A 23,760-nucleotide genomic window follows, 5' to 3' on the forward strand; every position below is an offset into this window, starting at 1 on the left:
ACTATCTATGAGAGCTAGTCAACATCAGATTCTATCTAAAGCTCTAATACCATCAGAATATTAAAGGCATGGAAAAGTATTTTTTTTTTTATGGGGTCATATGCATATTCACTGGAATCTTACTAGTTGTATATTATTTTCAACTAATTAAAGAAATTACACAACAAAGCATATTAAGATCATGTTTAGTTGCTGCAGGTTTTTCTAACACACAGGATTTACCACATACCAAAGTTCAGATATTTCAACATTTGCTAAAGCATTTATGGGACAAAGGTAAGGCTTTCTGGCGTTAACACAAGAAGGCGGTCCGTAAATTCAAATTCAGTGTCAGCATACACCCATAGATAAGACTGAAAATTCTTGGACTAAACAAACATTTAGTTTGCCACATAGTAGAGGTAAGTTAAACCTTTTTTCTTAACAAAGTTTCTTGGCACATCTCACTTACTTAAGTTTGCACAAAGTAGCTTCAGGTCAGAACATGTCTTTCTGTATTGGAACTATTGAACTATTTCAGCTTTTACCACATGGGAGAGATATTACAGTGTTGTGTTTCGACAGCTAGAAGCTGAAATGCAAATTCTGTGATCATATTCACAAACACTAACACTGAAAATAAATAAAAAACAAAAAGAAATACAGTAGGTAAACCAGAGCTATGTAAAACCAAAGTAACAGGCAAACCTGTGCTATGTAGAGCTATTTGTATATACAAATGGAACTGCAGAAAATGTTCATGCTGTAAGACTTAGACCTCATTTAAAAAAACTCTAAGAAACATTTTACTTAGCATATATCAAAAATAAAGTAATATTTAAAGTTGATCAAAAATAATGTAAGAATTTTATAAATGGTGTGTGCTGCCTACTTGAGCATTGTCCTTTACACTGCACAGAAGTAGCTGGATATTTAATGAAGCAGGAATTTAGTTGTGAATAGATAACAGACAAAGCTGAACATTATCCATTATGACAAAAGGTTTAGATTGTCCAATAGGATTTATATGAAGGGATATAGCCTACTTATTGTTCCGCCTGGATTGTGACTAAACCCTAAGGTGCCAAAAAAAGTCTAGCTACCCAGAGCAGTGATTCACACTTAACATGAATGGCAGACTAAAAGAGATTTGCAAATGTTATTGGGGAAATTCACTGACTTTAAGTGTGTCAAACACCGTTTCTGTTATGACAGGAATTCATCAAGGAACTCCTACAATGGCCGCCATAATTGACAGCGAGGTTTTTCTGGCCTTCTCCACTTACGCAACCATTGTCATTCTCAAGATGATGTTCATGAGTTTTTTAACTGCATACTTCCGAATCACCAGAAAGGTAACAGAGGATACACATTAAACATGTATATGCCTTTAGTTTGAGAACAGGATGTGGAGGATTTTAACAACACTGGAATAAAGTGTACATTGTTCTAAGTTTTTTTTTTTCCTAGCATTTTTAACCCATTTAAATGCCACCCTGACTCATACACATTAAATATGTTTATATTGTAATATATGTGACATTCTTTATATTTTTTATATATTATTTTTATGAGAAGGTTACTGGATTTGTGCCACAGCTAGGTCACATTACTGAGGTTAGATACAACAGTGTGTATATAAATATCAGGTGTCTAAAAAACAAAAGAGCAAGTCTAATTACTCACTCATCGTTTCCTAGTGATGTCTTTTTAAAGAGAAATCCAATGTAGATGAATGTAGAGACAGCAAATATTAAGCTCAGAATTCCACAAAGCAATTCATTTTATTCATTGTGCTGAAATATGTCAGAGATTCGGTTCAAGCTATGAGATGATGGTGCTGGTGATGGTATTAATATGAAAAGTGAGGCTGTACAGATGAAGAATTAAAGGACTAAAGCAACGCTGCACTGGCCTTTTAAAGTAGAGATAAAATAAAAAGGGCTAAATTCCAAAGGTGTCACCATCAGAATGTAGTCAAAAGGCATTGAGGATAATGTAGTTAAATTGTTAAACTAGTGAAAACACATAATATTACAAAATAAACCAGTGAAATCGAGTTAATTAAAAGGATTATTATGCAAGTTGTTCAAGATTTAGTTTAGCATAAAATCATATGGACCCTTTAATTACAATGGATTGCAAGGGACTTACATAAAGAACTTTTTTTCCTCAAATATGACATTAAGAAATAAGACATTAAGACACTAAGAGTGGACAAATAATATTACTGACATTTTTCTTTTCACACCATTTTATAGCCTGTGTCATATGTTTTACGTAGCACAGACATCATGATAAATAAGCATATATCTGTTAACACTTAAGAAACTCTCCTCACAATTACTGCAAAGTTTTCACTACAATATCTGTACTTAAATGTGATTTAACTGTTGATAGATAGATAGATAGATAGATAGATAGATAGATAGATAGATAGATAGATAGATAGATAGATTGCATTCTTGCACACACCAAATATATTTACTTACATCTACTGAGAAAGCTTTCTTAAGGTCACTTGTAAATCAATATTATTTGGAAATCAGTAAAAATAAAAATACAATAACATGTATTTATGTAATTTGTATGGTTTTATTATGATCTTTCTTTCACTTATACAGGCATTTGCAAACATTGAAGATATTCACATGCACATGGCCAAAACTCCTGAGGAGAAGAAAAAGATGCTGCGGGTCAATGAAGATGTGGAACGTGTTCGAAGGTCCAACATCTCTTAAACATTTATTGTGTATACAAATGTATCCAAAATACGTGACTATTGTGTGAAAATGAGCTTTGCTTTGCATCTCCAGATGCCATCTGAACGACCTGGAGAACATCATTCCCTTTGTGTTGATTGGCTTGCTCTATACTCTGACAGGACCAGAGCTTTCCACCGCTCTGCTTCACTTCCGCCTGTTTGTAGGGTCTCGTTTTGTGCACACAATAGTGTACGTGACCTCAATGCCTCAGCCCAGTAGGGGTCTGTCCTGGATAGTGGGCATAGGCGCTATTGTCTCCATGGCCTACCACGTCCTCAACACTGTACTGAGGCTGTAACGAGAACACTCTGAGGAACATCTCCAAACATCAGACCTTTCATGTCTTATCTTTTCCTGTCTTATCTTTCATGTCTTATCTATTTCCTGTCTTTTCATGTCTTATCTATTTCTATCTATTGTTAACTTTTAGTGTAGCACTGTATACATTTCTCTTTTAAAAGTGAAATTTGCAGTGTTTTGTCACTAATAACACCAAGTATAAACTCTATTATAATATTGACTTTATTCCATATTGACCTAGAGATTATTCTTTTATGTTATTTTTAATCCAATCTATTTTTAGAGGACTGTTGTTGTACTTATGCATGAAATGGCAACTGGAACTAATTTTGGTGCTTCATACCAACGGCAGGTGAATAGTTATGCACTCACAAATCTTATGTTTATTATTCACAAATTATGTCGCAAAATATATAGATGTTTTTCCCTCCTTCAATTATGGGCTACTTTCTGTAGATTCCTGACTTTAATCCCAAATTCATTTTATGACCATTACCATTTTTAACACTAAAAAAGTAAAAAAACTTCAAGCTTGGGGATTAACAGATGATTGAGGGTTTGTGGGTGTGTGTGTGTGAATACTTATGTATGGGTTACATTAACATATTAACATACATTATCTAATTTTATTACTTTATTTTAACTGAAAAAAATTGAAAACTAAAATTAGTTTTAATTTCAGCTTCATTTAATCTGGATTAGATGCTGTATTAACTATGAAACGTAAATGTAATTGTTGCAAGGGTTGGTGTTCATATATATGATAAAATATATACTCAATTGTATGGATGTCCAGCTTTCATCGCCGATCTCTTTAGAAACCAACCTTTAGATTCTCTAGGCTGGATTACTGGAAGGTATAAAAAGAAAAAATGATCAAAGCTGCCAGTGATATAAAACATAAATAATATAGAACTGTACAGTAGATTCCAGTGAACAGGCTAAAACCTTTGCCACAGAAATAAACCCATAATGATAAAGATAGAGCAGTCTTAATGCTATTAACATTAATATAATTTCTCAAACTGTATGGAACCCGAGATAAATCTCTACATTAAGACATTGTTCAAACCCTTGAAGACAGTTACAGCTAGGAAATATTTTGTAATAAATATACATTATTTAATAGCCATATTAATATTATCAACCATTATTCAAAAGTTAAAACATCTAATAAAGTCTACAATATCTAATTATTGTGTGTATTGTATTGTGTATTGTGTTGTTTTGATCAGAGCACATTGTATGCAAAAGAGATGCAAAAAATGCAATAAAATGGTAAAATTGAATTTTGTTTATTTTATTTATATCTGTAATGATTTCTTTTGGATTGAACATTTATGTGTACAATTTTATAAAATTAATAATAATATTAATATTACAATCTGAATATTACAAAATGAATCCCATTTGTTGTTGTTGTCCAGTCCAGTGTGACTTAATAAGTCTGACATACCAGAGAAGACCTTGCTATTAAAATGTCACGTTAACATAAGTGATGTGTTTTGTGTCCACTAGAGGGAGGTGTTTGAAAACCAAATCTATTTCAACTGATCACCGTACACACAATACGACACGTGTGCGTCTGATTTCATGAACTCAAACATTTCCGTCCTATAGGTTCATAGACTGAAATACATGAATAAAAGCTCCAGGAATGAGTGAATATTTGATAAAACCCAAGCATATCGAGGCCAAGTGTACAAGAAGTTCAGAGGAGCATCTTTTTTCCTTAGGTATACATGATAATGCTCCAAATCTTGTCAGCGCAAAAGATAATAAAATGTTCCAAAGCTCTGATTCTCATGGCTTTCTGTTTATAACAAATTAAACATGGCTTTTAGATCCAAAGCGTAAGAGAAAAAATCCATGCAGAGAGAGGCTTCTGTTCATTTCTATTGTTTGTTTGTCCAGATCTGGGGCAATACGTCAGTCAAGTTGAGCGTTTTACAGTCTTGGCAGCTGATGAAGGCCTAAACCTTGCTCCATGATCAATAGTTACTGATCCACCTGCTCTGTCTATGGCACAAGGGTTCAGCTCTAGATGCTCCTGGTGGCTCCTTTCAGAAAACTGGTTTAGAATTTGCTTTTCCTTAAAAAAAAAAAAAGTCCTGCACCTTATAGCTTTTTACTGTAACATATCACTATTCCAAGACACATTCAGACGTACGGATGAGAACACAGATGGACTGCCTGTGCACCTCCATGCCTGTCAGAACATTTCCTCACTCTTTGTCTCTGTATTAAGCAGACATCGTATATTTCTCAGATCTGCCCGCTGCCTTATTGTTCGGGTTATTAACTGTACAGGGGCTTAATTAGGCAGAACTTCAAAGTGGTGGCGCAGGCTGGTGCTGAGGTGCGGCAGAGATTTATATCACACAATGGCTCCCCGGCTCCTGAAAAATTAATGAATGCTTAGCCGAGATCCGACTTAGAGCCGACACTCTGCATTATAAATCAATTTGAGTTTGAGCCTTGCTGTCTGCTGCCCGCTGGACCTCGCAGCACGGACGATTCGAGGGCACATGCTGATTGCAGGTGATGGTTCCATGGCGGCTGATTCTGAGGTAATGTGTGGACTGCTGGTGCTTCATCCAGCTCAAGTTGATATGATGAAACAGGCCCCAATGTACCTGAGGCCAGTCTATAATGGTCACAGGCAGACACACACACACTTGCTACAACCTATTAGCTTTCAATGAGGGATATGATGGAGTAGCAATTCAAAGCTATTCTGGCTCAGGCAGTACGTAATACAAGTCTACATTCAGCAAATGTCACCTTTCAGGCTTTCTCATTATGAATAGTGTCTTTTTTAATGTTGTTCCTTTGCGCTCTGCTTTGTTGTCATTCTGAAGCTTTGATTACAACATGTGACAGCTGGTAATATTTTTCTCATGTAGGTTTAGGTTACAATTTTGCCAATGTGCTTATTTTAGCCAAGGGTACTCAGTTAAAAGAAGGACAAAATGGCTTTTTGTTCCATAAAGAACCGACCACTAGACATGTCCGTGGATTGAGGCTGGGGCTGTGCAACCAGAATGCCAAAGGAAATTTGTCAGGTTCTTTGTTTTTGCATCTTAAAAAGCACAAACTGTCTTTGAAGTGCCTCTAACTAAATAGCAAAATCCATTAAAATCCTAGCAAACTTCAAATGTTAATATTTGAATTGCACAGACAGAACTCAGCTGCTCAGTCATTTCGAAAAATGCCATATGCTAAGTGGACTGTCAACCCACATCTGGTTTAGAAGATCTTCCACAGGATGCTCCTCCAGGAAAACACATAAACCACGTTCCCTTTGAACACACAGCATTAGACTCACCCCTTGCCAGTAAAACCTTATAGGATCAGAGCTGTGTGAACTATGGTACAGGTGGAGATTAGGAGTGCTGTTGTGGAGCTTGCGTTCAACTTGGCTGGGGTCAGCAGATTGCTTATGCTGATCGCAGTGATTGGAACTCAGGTGATTAGCATAAGCAATTTAAATGCTATTGATTTAACCTCACAGCTCCAGTAATTGAACACCCAGACCAATCCTCCCCGCCCTTTTCTCACGCTCACTCTCTCTCTCTTTCTGTTCTGTACATCTGTTCCTCTTTCGAAGTGCATTACCTTATATGTTTTTTTTTCCTTGTTTCATCAGTTTTAGGACTTATTTTAATGTTTAAAATAAAACACAATTGAGTGGAGTCCAGCTAAAAGTCATTTGATAAAAATAAAGGGAACTACATTCAGTATCTAAATCATTACACAGGATTACTTTTAGGATTAGATACAGCCACACATCTCCCAGCATGCTTAATTAGGGCATTTATAGCAATATTGACGAATATAAATGTCATTGAAGTGCCTTTGAGGCCTATACAGTACTGTGCAGATTTCTTAGAAACCCTACATTGCTGGGAATTTTGTTTTACATACATATTTTATGTCCTATAGCTGTCTCTGTGGAGTATCACATATTCTTTCTGTTTCTGTGTGGGTTACCCCCAGGTTTTCTGTTTTTTAGGTCAATTGGCTATGCAAAGTAATCCCTCGGTGTTTATATAAGTGTCTAAACATGTGTGTGTTTGAGAGAGGTGGTGTGTGATGGACTGGTGTCCCATCCAGATTAAATTCCTGTTCATGCCCAGTGTTTCCAGGAAATGCTCCAGATCCGTCTCCACCGTGACGCAACAATACCTAAGGTTTGCTGTGTCAGTAGAAAATAATATAAACTATGATTATGACTGTGACTCATGATATGATGGTTCTTTATATAATTGCCTAAATACATATATGTGTCTAAAACTGTTCCAAGATATTGCATATGTTTATATATACATTTTCTACAATGGTATGTTGACCTACAAATGGTCTTAAGTCCATTGATAATATAAGGCCAGAGTGTAGAGGTTTTGGCTTGTAGCTGTCGTGATGATGCTCTAAGCTTCTACTGCCTGTTACTCATGCTAGCTACACACAGAAAATTTGGACACTAAAAATGTCTTAGCTGATTTGAGATAAGTGGATAATTTGTGTAAATTACATTTTTTTCCCCCTCAGAATCATTCCATTTCCATGTCACGTCTGGGTCTCCCATTTCATTAAAAAAGCATGGACGAAGCCATTGGACCGCTCCTTGGTGTAACTCATCTGGACAAGAATAATTAAAGAAAACACTATTTCATCAGAACCTCTGACCAGATAACTCTTCCCAAATGTAATAACCCTCAATGCTGCTCAACTTTCTTTAACTTGAATGCCTAATTTAGCTGATGGTCATAATTTGGCATTTAGATAACATTGACTGACTATAGTGAGGTGGGAAACAGGACAAAACACAAGACTAATGACATTTCCTTTTATGAAAGGTCCATCAAACTGTGCATTGCGTTATCTGTGAGAATCCAACGACAGTGCCATTACGCTGAGTTATATTTGGTGCTCTGATCAATTAATGAATGGAGAAATGTCCACATGGGAGAACAAGCTGATGCATTCTTCATTTTCCTCCGACGCTCCTCGGGAGAGTGTGCAAATTTCATGTTTTAATATTTTAGCGCTCTGACTTAGCTTTAGACTTCTCTCCAGGTAACACACTAGATCATCCTGACATTCCAAAGTACTAAAACCTTTGGAATAAAGTGTTTTTTATTCGGTTCTATTAACATAATTTATGCTTGTCAGGGAGCCCACCTAGGTAAAAGTCGAGTGGGGGGGTACCACCATATTTCATCTCTTCCTCTCAGTGTGTGTGTCTCTGTATGTGTGTGTGGGTGTGGGTGTGTGTGTGTGAAAGAGAGAAAGAGAGAGAGAGGGGAAGAGAGAGAGAGAGACAGAGACAGAGACAGACTGAACGCACGAGAGAGAGTGCAAGAGAGAGAAACAGACAAGATAACAGCTGTCATGAGATGTGAAGTAGACATTCGACTTCATTACTCAACCCTGAAACATTGATGAGGGAGAGAATGGACTCAAATGAGAGCCAGCCATCACTATTCGGGTGCCTGGTAACAGCGAACAGCACTTTCTCTGCTGCTAGATACACATTCTTGTAATTCTTCAGCACTGCTGAGATTCCAGCATGCCCTTAATCAGAGGCTTTGTAATTGGTGGTTTTTAGTAAAAGACTATTTGACCATGAAGACATCACTAATGCAAAGTTACGGAGATGTCCATCATTGAAATAGCCTGCTATGGTTTATAGTACCTGTGTTTAGATCGCCAGCTTAAACGTGTGAGAGTCCATCCATAGACCCATGACTAATATAGTGTCTACTTAAGGTCACTACAGAATTATTGTCATACTTCTACAGAAACTGTGAAATAAACTGTATACATAATAAATACAATTTTTCCACTTTAAACCAGTTCACATAAAAGAGAATGTGGAAAATTACATTAATCCAGACCATTAATGCCAAATTTGAAAATTTCAGAAAAGTGTCACAATGGATCCAGAGCCTGTAAACTGTGTGTGAAATGGGAATACACCAGTCCACTCTAGAGCACCCACATTCACACAGGCATTCAGTCCTAATGATAGAATCTGGAAGAAATCCTCACATAAGAGAGGAGAATATATGAAATGTTTTAAGATTTTCTAAACTTTGTGACCCCTGAATTGCTGACATTAGCAACTTACTATTGCTAGCGAGCATCGTTTAAAAAAAAATCATGCTAATCATTAACATTTAAAGTTCCAATACAAGATTTGTACTTAGTATTCAACATTAATATAAAACAGGTCTATAATTGCACAACCTTAACCACACCATGATTAGCGTTTGTAGAGTGTCCAGCGAGAATAACGTAGCACATGTGTGATTTAGTTGGCAATATTGTTGTATCGATTCGAGCAAATTAGTTTTTACACCATTTTATTTGTGTCAACACACCGAGCTGAAGAAACCTATATGTTGCTGCTCCTGCAACACCAACATCATCATGCTTCATGAGCCCACTGGGCCTGTCTACATCACACACCAGAGTCCTTGTTGTCTAGCAAAGGTCTAAAGATCCGTGTGATTTAGCCTTGTTCACAAATACAAACTGATTGTGTGTGTGTGTGTGTGTGTGTGTGTGTGTGCATGGTTTTCACTGTGTTATTGTTCAGGTTCAAACTTTCTATATTCGGTGGCATAATTTTAAAGTATTGTTTCTTGAAGGCCAAGGGGAAAAATGCAGAGATACATCTGTATCTAATCCACATAGATACAGAGTCTGATATAATCATCACATTTAAAAAAGGGAACGATACACACAGGCGGGCGGTGTATGAGCAGGCGAGCATTTTCTCCACACACACAGCGAACTGGAGCTATTCAGAGCGGCTGTTTGGAGCTCCACTGTGTCCTGAAGGAAAATCAATAACCAAGAAGCAAGCTAATTAATTGCAAATCATTTAACCCTGTCTCAGCAGTCCATGAAATGTGGCCATTATGAGTAGCAGAGTTAATAATAGATAAATCTGCCTCCTTTTATGAATGAAATAAAAAATCTACCTCTGATAATACAGAGAGTTAAGCAGACTGGGATTTCAATCATGTTGGAAATATGGACTCTCTCCAACCTTGAAGTTTCTGGCAGGACATTAAACAGGTGGTTTAGCAGACAGGAAGAACACCGTAATGATGAGGAGAGTGATGCTGCACAGGGCAGTTCCACAATTGGGGTAAAAATAAGGCAATTAAACATAAATTGTTAAAAAAAATAAAATAAAAAATACACATCATTTGAATCTATTGTTCAAATGTAATGTTGACTAACAAGGCCAGTTCGAACATATACAACTCTGTAACCCATATTATAGACTAAAAATATTTTTAAACATATAATGATGATCATTTAAAATGACTACTGACATTATTATATGAATAAAAAAATCATCTAACATGCGCTGTAGCTCCACCCCCACAGAGCTGAGGCGTGAACGCCTTTTTCCAACTTCAATCTGGACGACATAATCCATCACAATGTAAAAAAAAAGACACACCTCTTCTGTAAACACTTAACTAACCCCTAACATCTCTATACTCTAAAAAAACAACAACAAAAGCAAGTTCTTACACTTCTACTCTGTGCAATTTCGATTGTCCTCTGCTTGATATATTTGGATATATCATTCATTCATCTTCTACCGCTTATCCGAACTACCTCGGGTCACGGGGAGCCTGTGCCTATCTCAGGCGTCATCGGGCATCAAGGCAGGATACACCCTGGACGGAGTGCCAACCCATCGCAGGGCACACACACACTCTCATTCACTCACGCAATCACACACTACGGACAATTTTCCAGAGATGCCAATCAACCTACCATGCATGTCTTTGGACCGGGGGAGGAAACCGGAGTACCCAGAGGAAACCCCCGAGGCACGGGGAGAACATGCAAATTCCACACACACAAGGTGGAGGCGGGAATCAAACCCCGACCCTGGAGGTGTGACGCGAATGTGCTAACCACTAAGCCACCGTGCTAAAAAAATTCAAAATTTAAATGTAAATAATCTGAATGTTCTTAATGTTCTAGTGTTATTAGCATGGACATGATTTAACTATATTGTGTATTTAAAACTCAACTCTGTTTGTAATTTAAGAGCAAAATGCAAACATTAACAGCAAAGAAATCTTGTAAGAAAAAAAGAAATTGTTTCCTGGTATAGATTATCATGTTTTTAAAGATTTACATTGTTTATATTTTAAAGGACTATACATTTTATTAACTAAAATAGAACTCTGGTGCTCAGTCAATATTAGAGTATTACCACATGCCCTGATGTAAACTCTGCTCCAAATGTCCATGTTTTTATGCTTTCTTGACATAGTTGAAAAGATGAACCTGTAAAAACTCCAGACTTCAGTTTGAGATTGGGGAGTCAGGGAAAGAGGGAGATGGAGACACAGTGCAGAACGTCCAAACAGAGATTTATTTGGTGTGCGTATACTGGGCTCTCCCTCACCCTGTGGCACTTGACAATCAATAATTGAACAGACCGAGGATAATAGCTTCCACACACAAACACACACACACACCTACACTGTGCTTTTCCCAGGCACACGGGGGGAACATAGAGGAAACTCATTTGCTTGAATACCAAGCAGAACATCTCAGTGGCCTGCACATTAACTTGTGTCCATACTGATTTGCATAGTCGTGACTTTAAACAAGTCATTTATCCCCTTTGGGTTCCTTGCTTGTATATATACAGCTCATAGTAGCCATTTAGGCAGCACTACGTCACTCCTTTTTTTTAATGGCCTCTGCTGCTTTTTCTTCAAACCCTTGCCACCACCTTGGCTAATGGTCGCTTTAATGGTGACTTGGGTTTAGTCGAGTGCAATAGAACGCTCCAGCTCCAGCTGTGTGAATCGTGACACAAACAATGGCAGAATTTCTTCCCGGAGATCAATTGGGAGGTACTCAGAAAGGAGAGAGGCAGGTGATGATGGGACGCCGTTAAGTGCACAGCTTGCGAAAGCCTCCCGGAGCTGCGAAAAAGGCTCCATTATTTTAGGGTAAAGAGGGGTGAAACGCAGAGAGGCACTTTTCTGCTGTGAGTTGGACTTAATGCAGTGCAAATGGGCTTGAGTGCGTTGTCACCTTTGGGCTTGATGCACTGACAGACACAGCACACGTTTCTCTCCATGCATCCATTCTCTTAGTGCATATAATAGACAATGGCTGCAAGATTGTGTAACTACACTCTTTCCATTGTTTGCAAAATCATCAAGCGTTGTGTCATTTATTTGAGGAGGAAACCAAATGTTCAGAAATCTGTGTTAGCCATACAGAAATATTAAAAGTGGAGTTGTACTCGTCAATTCCCTGTTCTAATAAATAAAAAGAGACCTGAGATTCCACAAAGTGCCACATATATTACATTTACACACATCACATAAACAATAAAACCTACAACCTCTAAAACATCTTTTCCTTGTCCAAGTCCACTATAGCTAGATTTTACCTTGAATTCTAATGATTAAAGTAATTTTAAATCATTTTTAAATAAATTAGTATTTTTGTATTACTGTGTGAATCTATTTTAACGTCTCATACTTGAAACATACTTGTCCATGAGTCATATATTACACATCCATTACACAAACACACTCACCTTTCTGAAATATTTGGAAGTGGTGTAGTGTAGTGTGATGTAGTGTGGTGTAGTGTAGTGTAGTGTAGTGTAGTGTGGTGTGGTGTAGTGTAATGTGGTGTAGTGTGGTGTGGTGTAATGTGGTGTGGTGTAGTGTAATGTGATGTACTGTGGTGTAGTGTAATGTGGTGTAATGTAGTGTGGTGTGGTGTAGTGTAGTGTGGTGTAGTGTGGTGTAGTGTAGTGTAGTGTAGTGTGGTGTAGTGTAGTGTGGTGGGGTGTAGTGTAGTGTGGTGGGGTGTGGTGTAGTGTAGTGTAGTGTGGTGTGGTGTAGTGTAGTGTGGTGTAGTGTAGTGTGGTGGGGTGTAGTGTAGTGTAGTGTAGTGTGGTGTGGTGTGGTGTGGTGTAGTGTGGTGTGGTGTGGTGTGGTGTAGTGTGGTGTGGTGTGGTGTAGTGTGGTGTAGTGTAGTGTAGTGTGGTGTGGTGTGGTGTGGTGTGGTGTGGTATTATGTAGTGTAGTGTGGTGTGGTGTGGTGTAGTGTGGTGTGGTGTAGTGTAGTGTGGTGGGGTGTAGTGTAGTGTGGTGGGGTGTGGTGTAGTGTAGTGTAGTGTGGTGTGGTGTGGTGTGGTGTGGTGTGGTGTAGTGTGGTGTGGTGTGGTGTAGTGTGGTGTAGTGTAGTGTAGTGTGGTGTGGTGTGGTGTGGTGTGGTGTGGTATTATGTAGTGTAGTGTGGTGTGGTGTGGTGTAGTGTGGTGTGGTGTAGTGTAGTGTGGTGGGGTGTGGTGTAGTGTAGTGTGGTGTGGTGTGGTGTGGTGTGGTGTGGTGTGGTGTGGTGTGGTGTGGTGTGGTGTAGTGTAGTGTGGTGTGGTGTGGTGTAGTGTGGTGTGGTGTAGTGTGGTGTGGTGTGGTGTGGTGTGGTGTAGTGTGGTGTAGTGTAGTGTAGTGTAGTGTGGTGTGGTGTGGTGTGGTGTAGTGTAGTGTGGTGTGGTGTAGTGTGGTGTGGTGTGGTGTGGTGTGGTGTGGTGTAGTGTGGTGTGGTGTGGTGTGGTGTGGTGTGGTGTGGTGTAGTGTGGTGTAGTGTAGTGTAGTGTGGTGTGGTGTGGTGTGGTGTGGTATTATGTAGTGTAGTGTGGTGTGGTGTGGTGTAGTGTGGTGTGGTGTAGTGTGGTGTAGTGTAGTGTAGTGTAGTGTGGTGTGGTGTGGTGTGGTGTGGTGTAGTGTGGTGTGGTGTGGTGTGGTGTAGTGTAGTGTAGTGTGGTGTAGTGTGGTGTAGTGTGGTGTAGTGTAGTGTAGTGTAGTGTAGTGTGGTGTGGTGTGGTGTGGTGTAGTGTGGTGTGGTGTAGTGTGGTGTGGTGTGGTGTGGTGTGGTGTAGTGTGGTGTAGTGTGGTGTGGTGTGGTGTGGTGTAGTGTGGTGTAGTGTAGTGTAGTGTGGTGTGGTGTGGTGTGGTGTGGTATTATGTAGTGTAGTGTGGTGTGGTGTGGTGTAGTGTGGTGTGGTGTAGTGTGGTGTGGTGTGGTGTGGTGTAGTGTGGTGTGGTGTGGTGTGGTGTAGTGTAGTGTAGTGTGGTGTGGTGTGGTGTGGTGTGGTGTAGTGTGGTGTGGTGTGGTGTAGTGTAGTGTAGTGTGGTGTGGTGTAGTGTAGTGTAGTGTAGTGTGGTGTGGTGTGGTGTGGTGTGGTGTAGTGTGGTGTGGTGTAGTGTGGTGTGGTGTGGTGTGGTGTGGTGTGGTGTGGTGTGGTGTAGTGTGGTGTGGTGTGGTGTGGTGTGGTGTGGTGTGGTGTAGTGTGGTGTGGTGTGGTGTGGTGTGGTGTAGTGTGGTGTAGTGTAGTGTAGTGTGGTGTGGTGTGGTGTGCTATTATGTAATGTAGTGTGGTGTGGTGTGGTATTATGTAGTGTAGTGTGGTGTGGTGTGGTGTGGTGTAGTGTGGTGTGGTGTGGTGTAGTGTGGTGTGGTGTAGTGTGGTGTGGTGTGGTGTGGTGTAGTGTAGTGTGGTGTGGTGTAGTGTAGTGTAGTGTAGTGTGGTGTGGTGTGGTGTGGTGTGGTGTAGTGTGGTGTGGTGTAGTGTGGTGTGGTGTGGTGTGGTGTGGTGTAGTGTAGTGTGGTGTGGTGTGGTGTGGTGTGGTGTGGTGTGGTGTAGTGTGGTGTGGTGTGGTGTGGTGTGGTGTAGTGTGGTGTAGTGTAGTGTAGTGTGGTGTGGTGTGGTGTAGTGTGGTGTGGTGTAGTGTGGTGTGGTGTGGTGTGGTGTGGTGTGGTGTGTTTGTGGTGTGTGTGGTGTGGGTTTGTTTGGGTGGTGGTGTGTGTGTAGGTGTTGGTGGTGTGTGGTGTGGTGTGGTGTGGTGTATAATGTGTGGTGTGGTGTGGTGTGGTGTGGTGTATAATGTGTGGTGTGGTGTGGTGTATGATGTGTGGTGTGGTGTGTGGTGTGGTGTGGTGTAGTGTGGTGTGGTGTGGTGTGGTGTGGTGTAGTGTGGTGTGGTGTGGTGTAGTGTGGTGTAGTGTAGTGTAGTGTGGTGTGGTGTGGTGTGGTGTGGTGTGGTGTAGTGTGGTGTAGTGTGGGGTGGTGTGGTGTGGTGTGGTGTAGTGTAGAGAGGTGTGGTGTGGTGTAAAGATGTGTAGTGTGGTGTGGTGTAGTATAGTGTGGTGTGGTGTAGTGTGGTGTGGTGTGGTGTAGACTAGTGTGGTGTGGTGTAAAGAAGTGTAGTGTGGTGTGGTGTAGTGTGGTGTGGTGTGGTGTAGTGTAGAGAAGTGTGGTGTGGTGTGGTGTAGTGTAGTGTGGTGTAGTGTAGTGTAGTGTGGTGTGGTGTGGTGTGGTGTGGTGTGGTGTAGTGTGGTGTGGTGTGGTGTGGTGTGGTGTGGTGTAGTGTGGTGTGGTGTGGTGTGGTGTGGTGTGGTGTAGTGTGGTGTGGTGTGGTGTGGTGTGGTGTAGTGTGGTGTAGTGTGGTGTAGTGTAGTGTAGTGTGGTGTGGTGTGGTGTGGTGTGGTGTAGTGTGGTGTGGTGTAGTGTGGTGTAGTGTGGTGTAGTGTAGTGTAGTGTGGTGTGGTGTGGTGTGGTGTGGTGTGGTGTAGTGTGGTGTGGTGTGGTGTAGTGTAGTGTGGTGTAGTGTAGTGTAGTGTGGTGGGGTGTGGTGTGGTGTGGTGTAGTGTAGTGTAGTGTAGTGTGGTGTGGTGTGGTGTAGTGTGGTGTGGTGTGGTGTAGTGTAGTGTGGTGTAGTGTAGTGTAGTGTGGTGTGGTGTGGTGTAGTGTGGTGTGGTGTAGTGTAGTGTAGTGTGGTGTGGTGTGGTGTGGTGTGGTGTGGTGTGGTGTAGTGTAGTGTGGTGTGGTGTGGTGTAGTGTAGTGTGGTGTAGTGTAGTGTGGTGTGGTGTGGTGTAGTGTAGTGTGGTGTAGTGTGGTGTGGTGTAGTGTAGTGTAGTGTAGTGTAGTGTGGTGTGGTGTGGTGTAGTGTAGTGTGGTGTAGTGTGGTGTGGTGTAGTGTAGTGTAGTGTAGTGTAGTGTGGTGTAGTGTGGTGTGGTGTAGTGTAGTGTAGTGTAGTGTAGTGTGGTGTGGTGTGGTGTGGTGTGGTGTGGTGTGGTATTATGTAGTGTAGTGTGGTGTGGTGTGGTGTGGTGTGGTGTGGTGTAGTGTGGTGTGGTGTGGTGTGGTGTGGTGTGGTGTGGTGTGGTATTGTGTAGTGTGGTGTAGTGTGGTGTAGTGTAGTGTAGTGTGGTGTGGTGTGGTGTGGTGTGGTGTGGTGTAGTGTAGTGTAGTGTGGTGTAGTGTGGTGTGGTGTAGTGTGGTGTGGTGTAGTGTGGTGTAGTGTGGTGTGGTGTAGTGTGGTGTGGTGTGGTGTGGTGTAGTGTGGTGTGGTGTAGTGTGGTGTAGTGTGGTGTGGTGTGGTGTAGTGTGGTGTGGTGTGGTGTAGTGTGGTGTGGTGTGGTGTGGTGTGGTATTATGTAGTGTAGTGTGGTGTGGTGTAGTGTGGTGTGGTGTGGTGTGGTGTGGTGTGGTGTGGTGTGGTGTGGTGTAGTGTGGTGTGGTATTGTGTAGTGTTTTTTTAAAGAGGAATTTAAGAGGAAAAAGGCAGACATCATGAGCAACCTTGTAAAACTGAGACTGTTGACTTGGATATGTTTAAATGTTAATGCATGTTTTTTAGATTCAATGTTAAAAATGATTTTTATTTAAGTTATATTTTTACAACTTAGGGATTAAATGAGTTACATTCCAGTTGTGGAATCACTCACATATTGCATGTTCAAGGCTGTGTGTTGAGCAAAACCATGTAAAGATGCTCGAAATTATTGCTGTGAACTAGAAGAGGAACCTGAATTGAAGGAGAAGCGATGAGAGTGAGAGAGCGTAGTTATATTCCATGTGCTTATTTCTTTACTTCTCACCAACCTTGGCAGCGAGTCCAGGGTACAGGGCAGGAGATTAATTTTTGACGATGCGATCGATCGAGGGAGAATTTTTTTTCACCTCCCTCCCATCTTCCTGACACAGACACATCTAATTTGCTGCTTATCTTATACTTATTGAGTTTTGAACATTGTTAAATCATACCTTTCAGCTGTTTAATTTCACCTAGCGCCTTTGCCTGCAGCCCCCCAAGTGTACACAAACACTTTATATCTCCCCCGCCCTCAGAAACAGGCGAAGAGGGAGCGAGAAAACGAGGCACCCAAGGGGTGATGAGAACCGTTCTCCTTCTAATACAACCTCCACCTCCCTTTCTAGCTCACTTTCATAGCTGAGGAGCCTCTTATGAAATGCTGATGTGGATTCCCCCTCCTCTCCTTTCCCTTCATTCTCTCTCTCTCCTTCTCTCTCTCCCTCTCTCTTTCTTTCCCTCAGGTCTTTCTTCTCCATCTCTTCCCCGTGGCAATAGATCAGATTTCCTCTGGGGAAATCATTACTTGGCATCATTACCATCTCCAACACTTTTATCTACTGGGCCTTGTTTCCACCTCATCACTTGATTAAGTTTAGGGAGGAGAGCCGTAGAGAAAGAGGGAAAGAGAGAAAAACTTAAATGCCAACTGTAGTAAATAGACCTTGAAGGACCCTTTTGATTGGCTGCTGTTTGGGTGCCAGGCTACTAGTTATTTATCGTGCAGAATAACCTTTAACCCTAAACACACACACACACACACACACACACACAAAACATATTGTAGGTGAGGATTAGGCCTAGCAGATGTTCATCTTCTCTTTTAATTAGCGATGGTAATAAATGTCGTGGCCTGCTGATTTGGTGCGTGCCATTTGTTCCAAACAGTCCTAATTATCTCTTGCTGAGCCCAAATTTTCTTTCAAATATTTTCTGAGCAGAACTTGCATATTAAAGAAATAACAACAAAACGTCATTCATCATAATATATAGTGATTATAACCGTTTTGCTGTTATATTTAAGATTCATTTATGTCATGAGAAAGTCATATACATACAAACAAAGATGTAACCGTAGGCTGTAACATAAACGATTTTTCTATATGCGTCTTTGTTTTAATATATCATTGTTTCTATAGTAACGGGTCATTCACTGACACTGATGGTGGGATGATGTGTAGTCCACATAATCTGAGGCTAATAATACACAGACTGTTCGTCACTGTTATTTAACAAAGTAGCACATGATCCCTCATGAAGGTTATATAATATTAATCTGTAAACAGTAAAAACTGTGACATTTCATTCATCAATAAATTAAAGATAAGGATTGTTAAGCCTCCTTGGCTTATGTATTATATGCACTGTATACTGTATATCAGGTGCTATTCCTTTCAAAAAGTTATAGATTATCATAATAGGTTTACAAGTGTTTTGTTTTGTATGTACATTATGATGTCACACTCTAGTGCATGATAATATGTACCACATGCAAATAGAACTACTATAAATGTGCAATATACAGGTGTATGACAGACATTAAATTATAATATGTGCTTTGTAAAACATCTTAAACAAATGAGCTTATAAATGCATTATGAATACAGAGTCCATAGAACGGTTGAATAATCAATAAGTCAAAGTGCTGATTTATTCACGCTGTCTGAGAACTTCTACATCATTTATTCATGTGAAAAACCTTTTATTGTTTAATATTAGACTCCTCTTATACAAGCACCTAAGAAACACTCACTCATTTTTTCAGCGCTTGCTTGGAGGTTAAGCAAAAGATATACACAAAGACAAAGACACACACACGCACACACGCACACACACACAATCCATCCCACATATCTGACCCGCAGCTGTTTGTATCCACAATGCGCAGCACGCATGTGGGCGAGCTTTCCCAAGGAGTCGCAGGTCACAAGTTGAGGCAGAAAATGAATATCTTTCTTCACCTTTACTAATGTAAACACAGCTAACTAACAAAGAAATAAGAAAACAAACAGGAACACAGAATGGACAGCAACTTCCTTTGTAGTAGTTGAGTAGGAATACTGGCTTTGAGAGGTTTTTGCTGGGATGCGATGAGGCCTGCTCTGATGCGCATGAAGTGTGATGACAGGTGGTAATTGCACAGATCTTTGTTTCAGAAAAAGGATACAGCTGACTGGCAGGATCTATTGGCTCTGGGTCTCCTGAGTGGCCATTAGGAGCTCTTCTGATTATGCTCAGCACTCAGTTTGAAAGAATCTCAGCTAACACACCAACGGCAGGCACATCCAAGCCCACAAGCTAAAGGTGAGGGTCAGAGAAGGGTCAGGGCTTTTTGATGTTTGGATCATGTTTGCAAAGTCTACTCAACTTGAAGTGAAGAAACTGCTCCTACAGATGCTCAGGCACAAACATAACCTTCAGCTGTTGGTGTATACATAAGATCCCCCTCCTACCCTTCCACCCCACCCCAGCAAATAAGACCATAAAAGCCAGGAGTCCAATTATCCACCTGACATAAAGCTCTTATCCACTGGAGGATACAGCCTGACATACTGCTTCAGCTTCGAGCTCACTCTCAAGGCCATAGGTAGACAATAGGCTGTGCTATGTGCTAATACCTAGCAGATACACACTCTGCCCATCTCGTTCATCACCACTTTTCAGCGTTTGTGACTGAGATAACGAGCCCATCATCTTCCAATAGCCCTCTGAGGACGGTGCATGTTTCTGAGCCGAACGAGGGGCGAGAAGTAAGTTTGCGTTCGTCCTCACCGACCGAAAAAACAGGAAATTGCCTTCTATCTCGTCTTTGAAGGATTCTGTGAAGGTTACAGTTGGCAGTAATGCGGTTTCCGCAACCCTGCTGAATACAATCATCTCTCCTATTCAAGATTAGGCTAAATGGAAATGGTGTGCAATAAACAAACAAGACTGCTATAAGGACTGATGGGTTTCTAGCTGTGAAAATGGCAATAAGTTTGTTCACCAAGGCACCTAAAAACAGCCACGTACTACTGGGGAGATGACTTGCAAGAGTAGACTAATTAAAACAGCTGTGCTGTACCACAAAGCGAATCCTGAAAATATATACGATGAAGGTGTAGCAAGATGTTGAGTGTTATTTCGCAGGTGTATATGTATCTATATATAAATGTGTGTTTGTGTGTTTATGCTAATATGTTGATTTTGTAGCCACTGATACAGCATGGGTACTTTTTAGTGGCCTAAGCCTGGTGCATCTGGTATAGGTTAGTGTGCCACATCAAAGGGACAACTTCAGAGAAGCGTATGGCCTCAGAATCTCCCACATCCCATCTCCCTGAGTCATTTGCCCCGTGCTATGCTATCCAGAGCACATTCCTGATAATGGCAGGCAGGCTTTGTAGATCGTTCGGTGCAGATAACACATTGTACATTCTTTAAATGACACATCAGTAGACGTAGGCTTATGGAAGAAATTGCTAGTGGCATTTGAGTGTGTTCTAGGTGAAATAACTCTCCTTATTCCTGACTTCCAGTTTATTATGTGAACCACTTATGTGAATCTGTTGAGTTAATACTGAGATTTTTTTTTTAATGGGCCAGGACGTTGTGCGCGTGCATATGTGAGGTCAGGTGAACGAGTGTCACGACAATCATCTTGATCGATTTGATAGCTGCCAAATTACTGAAAGGCTTTGGTCTCATGCCATGTGTTGGGTTTATCCGAGTTTAAGATGATAATTCCTTGAGCTATAAAAAAAGCCAGATTTGATCTCATCTGTCAACCATGAAAAAAGGCAGACTCTGAACGTAGGCAGCACTCCTTGATTCAGAAAGATTTACATTTTTGCTTCACTTCTAAGGATTGGCACCATCTAAAAGAAACTGCATTCCGAGTATCACTCGCTCACAATCATTAGCTGTTTTAAGCATGTTTATTGCCAATCAGTGATCTCTGAATCTACGATAGCACTTAGCACTGCACATTGTTTCTGGAGGCTCGCAAATGTATCTTCTTTTGCAACACAAATCTGACCTAAAATACCCAAGTCTATTATTGCTGCAATAAAGAGATAATGACCCAACAGTGGGAATACATTTGCCAGGGCACCATCTCTACAAAAGAGGCTGAAGGATAAGGAGTCATTAAAGCAGCGTTATCTGGTCCAGATAGCATTGGCATGTCTATGTAGATCATTATTTTCACCCCTGGAGCCGTTTGCCAAACGAGGAAAGTTGGGCTATCGGATGCGCGGGCTGATGCACACACTCTGGGGTCAGAGACAGCATGGGGATGAGGCCGCTAACGATACATGGCCTGGAAGTTAATGCACTTTCTAAATGTTCTTAATGATTTTTTGGAAGAAACTTGCATGATTTTTCCCCTCCTCGTCTTCCTCTGTGCTTCATCGACTTTTCGCTGCTAAGGGGGGATGAGGCTGTTTTGTTTTTTTATCTTTAATCATTCTTTTCTATTTTTATCTTGCTGATCTTTAACAAATGCCCAGGCGAGTAGCAAAGGTCTGATACAATAACAACGGCATGTTAAATAAGATGCTGTACACGCCGTCTCTCCGCCTGCACTCGGTGAATTGGCTGTTCATCAGTGCAAGTCTCTCAGAGAATAAAAAGAAGTGATGAAACATGCCTTTGTTCACACAGACAGAAAAGTTATAAGGTGAGACGTTCGGGAGGCGGAAAATGCACTAGGGAGCACTGGAACTTTCTTCTCAAATGCAGTAATAGCAGCTTTACGTCTCATAACCTTGGATGATTCAAAGAAACCATGCAACTGTGGCATTACAAAGGCTCAGACTGAAATGATGTAAGGAAATTTAGGAAGTGACAACACCAAAGTTTAGCATGATTAGATTGTTGCAGATTTCTATAGGCTACTTTTATTGCATATAAACACTAATTATATCACCGCTAGTGTTCACAGGGCTATATGACATCATTCAAATAAATTCAAATTGCATTATTTATTTATTAATTAATTTATTTTCATTTGTATGTGTCTCTGACAGTTCAGGTGAAGGATTCTTGACCTAAGGCTGTGTTATGACATTTTCCAGGCTGACTAATGTTAGACTTATCTGAGTAGTTCTGATATGTCAGAGTCAAATAACGGTAATGATGTGACATGAGCTGACAAATGAGGTTAAATTTGATGGTGTGAACTTCCAAACACTTCTCTATAGTGTCTCCTGTATTTAACATATTGTGGTATTAATATCAGTGAGTGACAGATTCACTCCATTAAATATATTCAATATCATGTATGTTCTGTATGTATATATATATATATATATATATATATATATATATATATATATATATATATTCTTAACCCTTATGTCAACTGGGTATTCTCTGTTGCGTATGTAGGTTTCATTGTACTCTATTTTTATGGGGTTGATTATTATGCTTGATGGGACATTATCACCACCATGTGTCTCTGAGTTGTTTCTGATGTAAGTCAGTGAGGCAAGTGCTTTATGTTAACAAAACCAAACCTGTGCTGTGGTAAATAGCGTATTTAAAACGCTAAATAGCGACTTCTTCAATTTTCCGATTAAGGGTGAAGTGCATCTGAAGCTTATTCTGTAAACTTTTGGCGCAAGCAGGAATACATCCTGGACTGTGCTTCAGTCCCCAGGATTCAAAACAAGCAATTACCTTTTTACACAGAGATCTGAATATTTTTAAATGTTTTTGGCAAAAACACTGCACAGTCAGTAACCAACGGTTGAACCAGGAACCCTGGAGCTGCGAGGTAACAATGCACTCGTCTACTGCCTTCTGTCGCCTATACCACTTTTTTTTTAACAATACACACAAAGGATTTATCAGGCAAAAAAACCTTTTTTTTTTGTTTTACTCCTGCTGACTGAAGAAAATGTTTGTACTGTTGTCTTTTGTCTTAAATGTATGTCTCTATGAGGCAGCGACATTACCAGTACCTGTCACTGTGGCAACCAACAATGTGTTAATGATTAATGTATTATAAAATCATTACATAAATAATAATAATAATAATAATAATAATAATAATAAAAAAATTACCCAGTTAAATGAAAGCCTACATAATTCAGTTTCTTAATACTAAACCGAAAAATAATCCGTTAAGAAGTGTAAGATTTGAGAATATTTGTTCACAATGTTGTACATTTTCTAAGTATTTTTTCTCTCCCAGCAGTTCTTCAAGGCTTTGTGTAGCTTCAGACCAATCTCTCTCTCCATTGAGGGACTTAACAGCTTGAGTCTAATCAAAGACACCTTCCCCCTCTGTGTTTCAAGCTAAAGCAATTCAATTAGTTTAATTGGTCTCCTTATTATGGGCTATAATGAGATGAGTGTGTGCCTATTGTCAAACTTTACAGGCTACTTTAAACTGCCTCCCTAATTAGAGAAAGGACTTTAATCTCACTGTTTTACTTGTACAGTAAGCCGGATTGTCGAGCATGGCTCTGGCTTCACTTATAAGCCAAACTACAACAGGCTTTAAATGGTTCCACTGTTGGATTCGGTCATGACCTGCAGAGCTCGTATAAGTATAGCATGGACTCAGCTCATAGCTGTTACAATACATTAAAAGCCCCAACATTTCAACAGAAGGTGATTATCTATACTCCTCTACTCAGCTGATCCTCCTAAATGCACTCTCGTGCTGACAGATTCTCTTATATTCCCTGCTTTTCAGTCGACGGAGAAAAGAGGGTGGCAATTTTTGAGTTGTGATGACAACAAAATGGCTGACAAAAATGATTGCACTTACTA

General features: G+C 40.3%; 1 protein-coding gene across 1 annotated transcript; it reads left to right on the top strand.

The window, feature by feature from the left end:
• Positions 1-280: 280 nt before the first annotated feature.
• On the top strand, positions 281-3,427 carry LOC132859108 (microsomal glutathione S-transferase 1-like). Its single transcript, XM_060889703.1, has 4 exons — positions 281-401; positions 1,195-1,334; positions 2,604-2,704; positions 2,796-3,427. The coding sequence occupies exons 2-4, from the start codon at positions 1,218-1,220 to the stop codon at positions 3,040-3,042; spliced, it is 465 nt and encodes a 154-aa protein (XP_060745686.1). The 5' UTR covers positions 281-401; positions 1,195-1,217; the 3' UTR covers positions 3,043-3,427.
• The last annotated feature ends 20,333 nt before the right edge of the window (positions 3,428-23,760 follow it).

The sequence above is a fragment of the Tachysurus vachellii genome, chromosome 16 (genome assembly GCF_030014155.1).
Source record: "Tachysurus vachellii isolate PV-2020 chromosome 16, HZAU_Pvac_v1, whole genome shotgun sequence".
In the NCBI taxonomy this organism is placed as follows: domain Eukaryota; kingdom Metazoa; phylum Chordata; class Actinopteri; order Siluriformes; family Bagridae; genus Tachysurus; species Tachysurus vachellii.

Coding starts and splice junctions, on each gene's coding strand:
- LOC132859108 (XM_060889703.1), top strand. CDS start 1,218: ATGGCCGCCATAATTGACAGCGAGGTTTTTCTGGCCTTCTCCACTTAC. Junction 1,335..2,603: donor ACTTCCGAATCACCAGAAAG/GTAACAGAGGAT, acceptor TCACTTATACAG/GCATTTGCAAACATTGAAGA. Junction 2,705..2,795: donor GATGTGGAACGTGTTCGAAG/GTCCAACATCTC, acceptor TTGCATCTCCAG/ATGCCATCTGAACGACCTGG.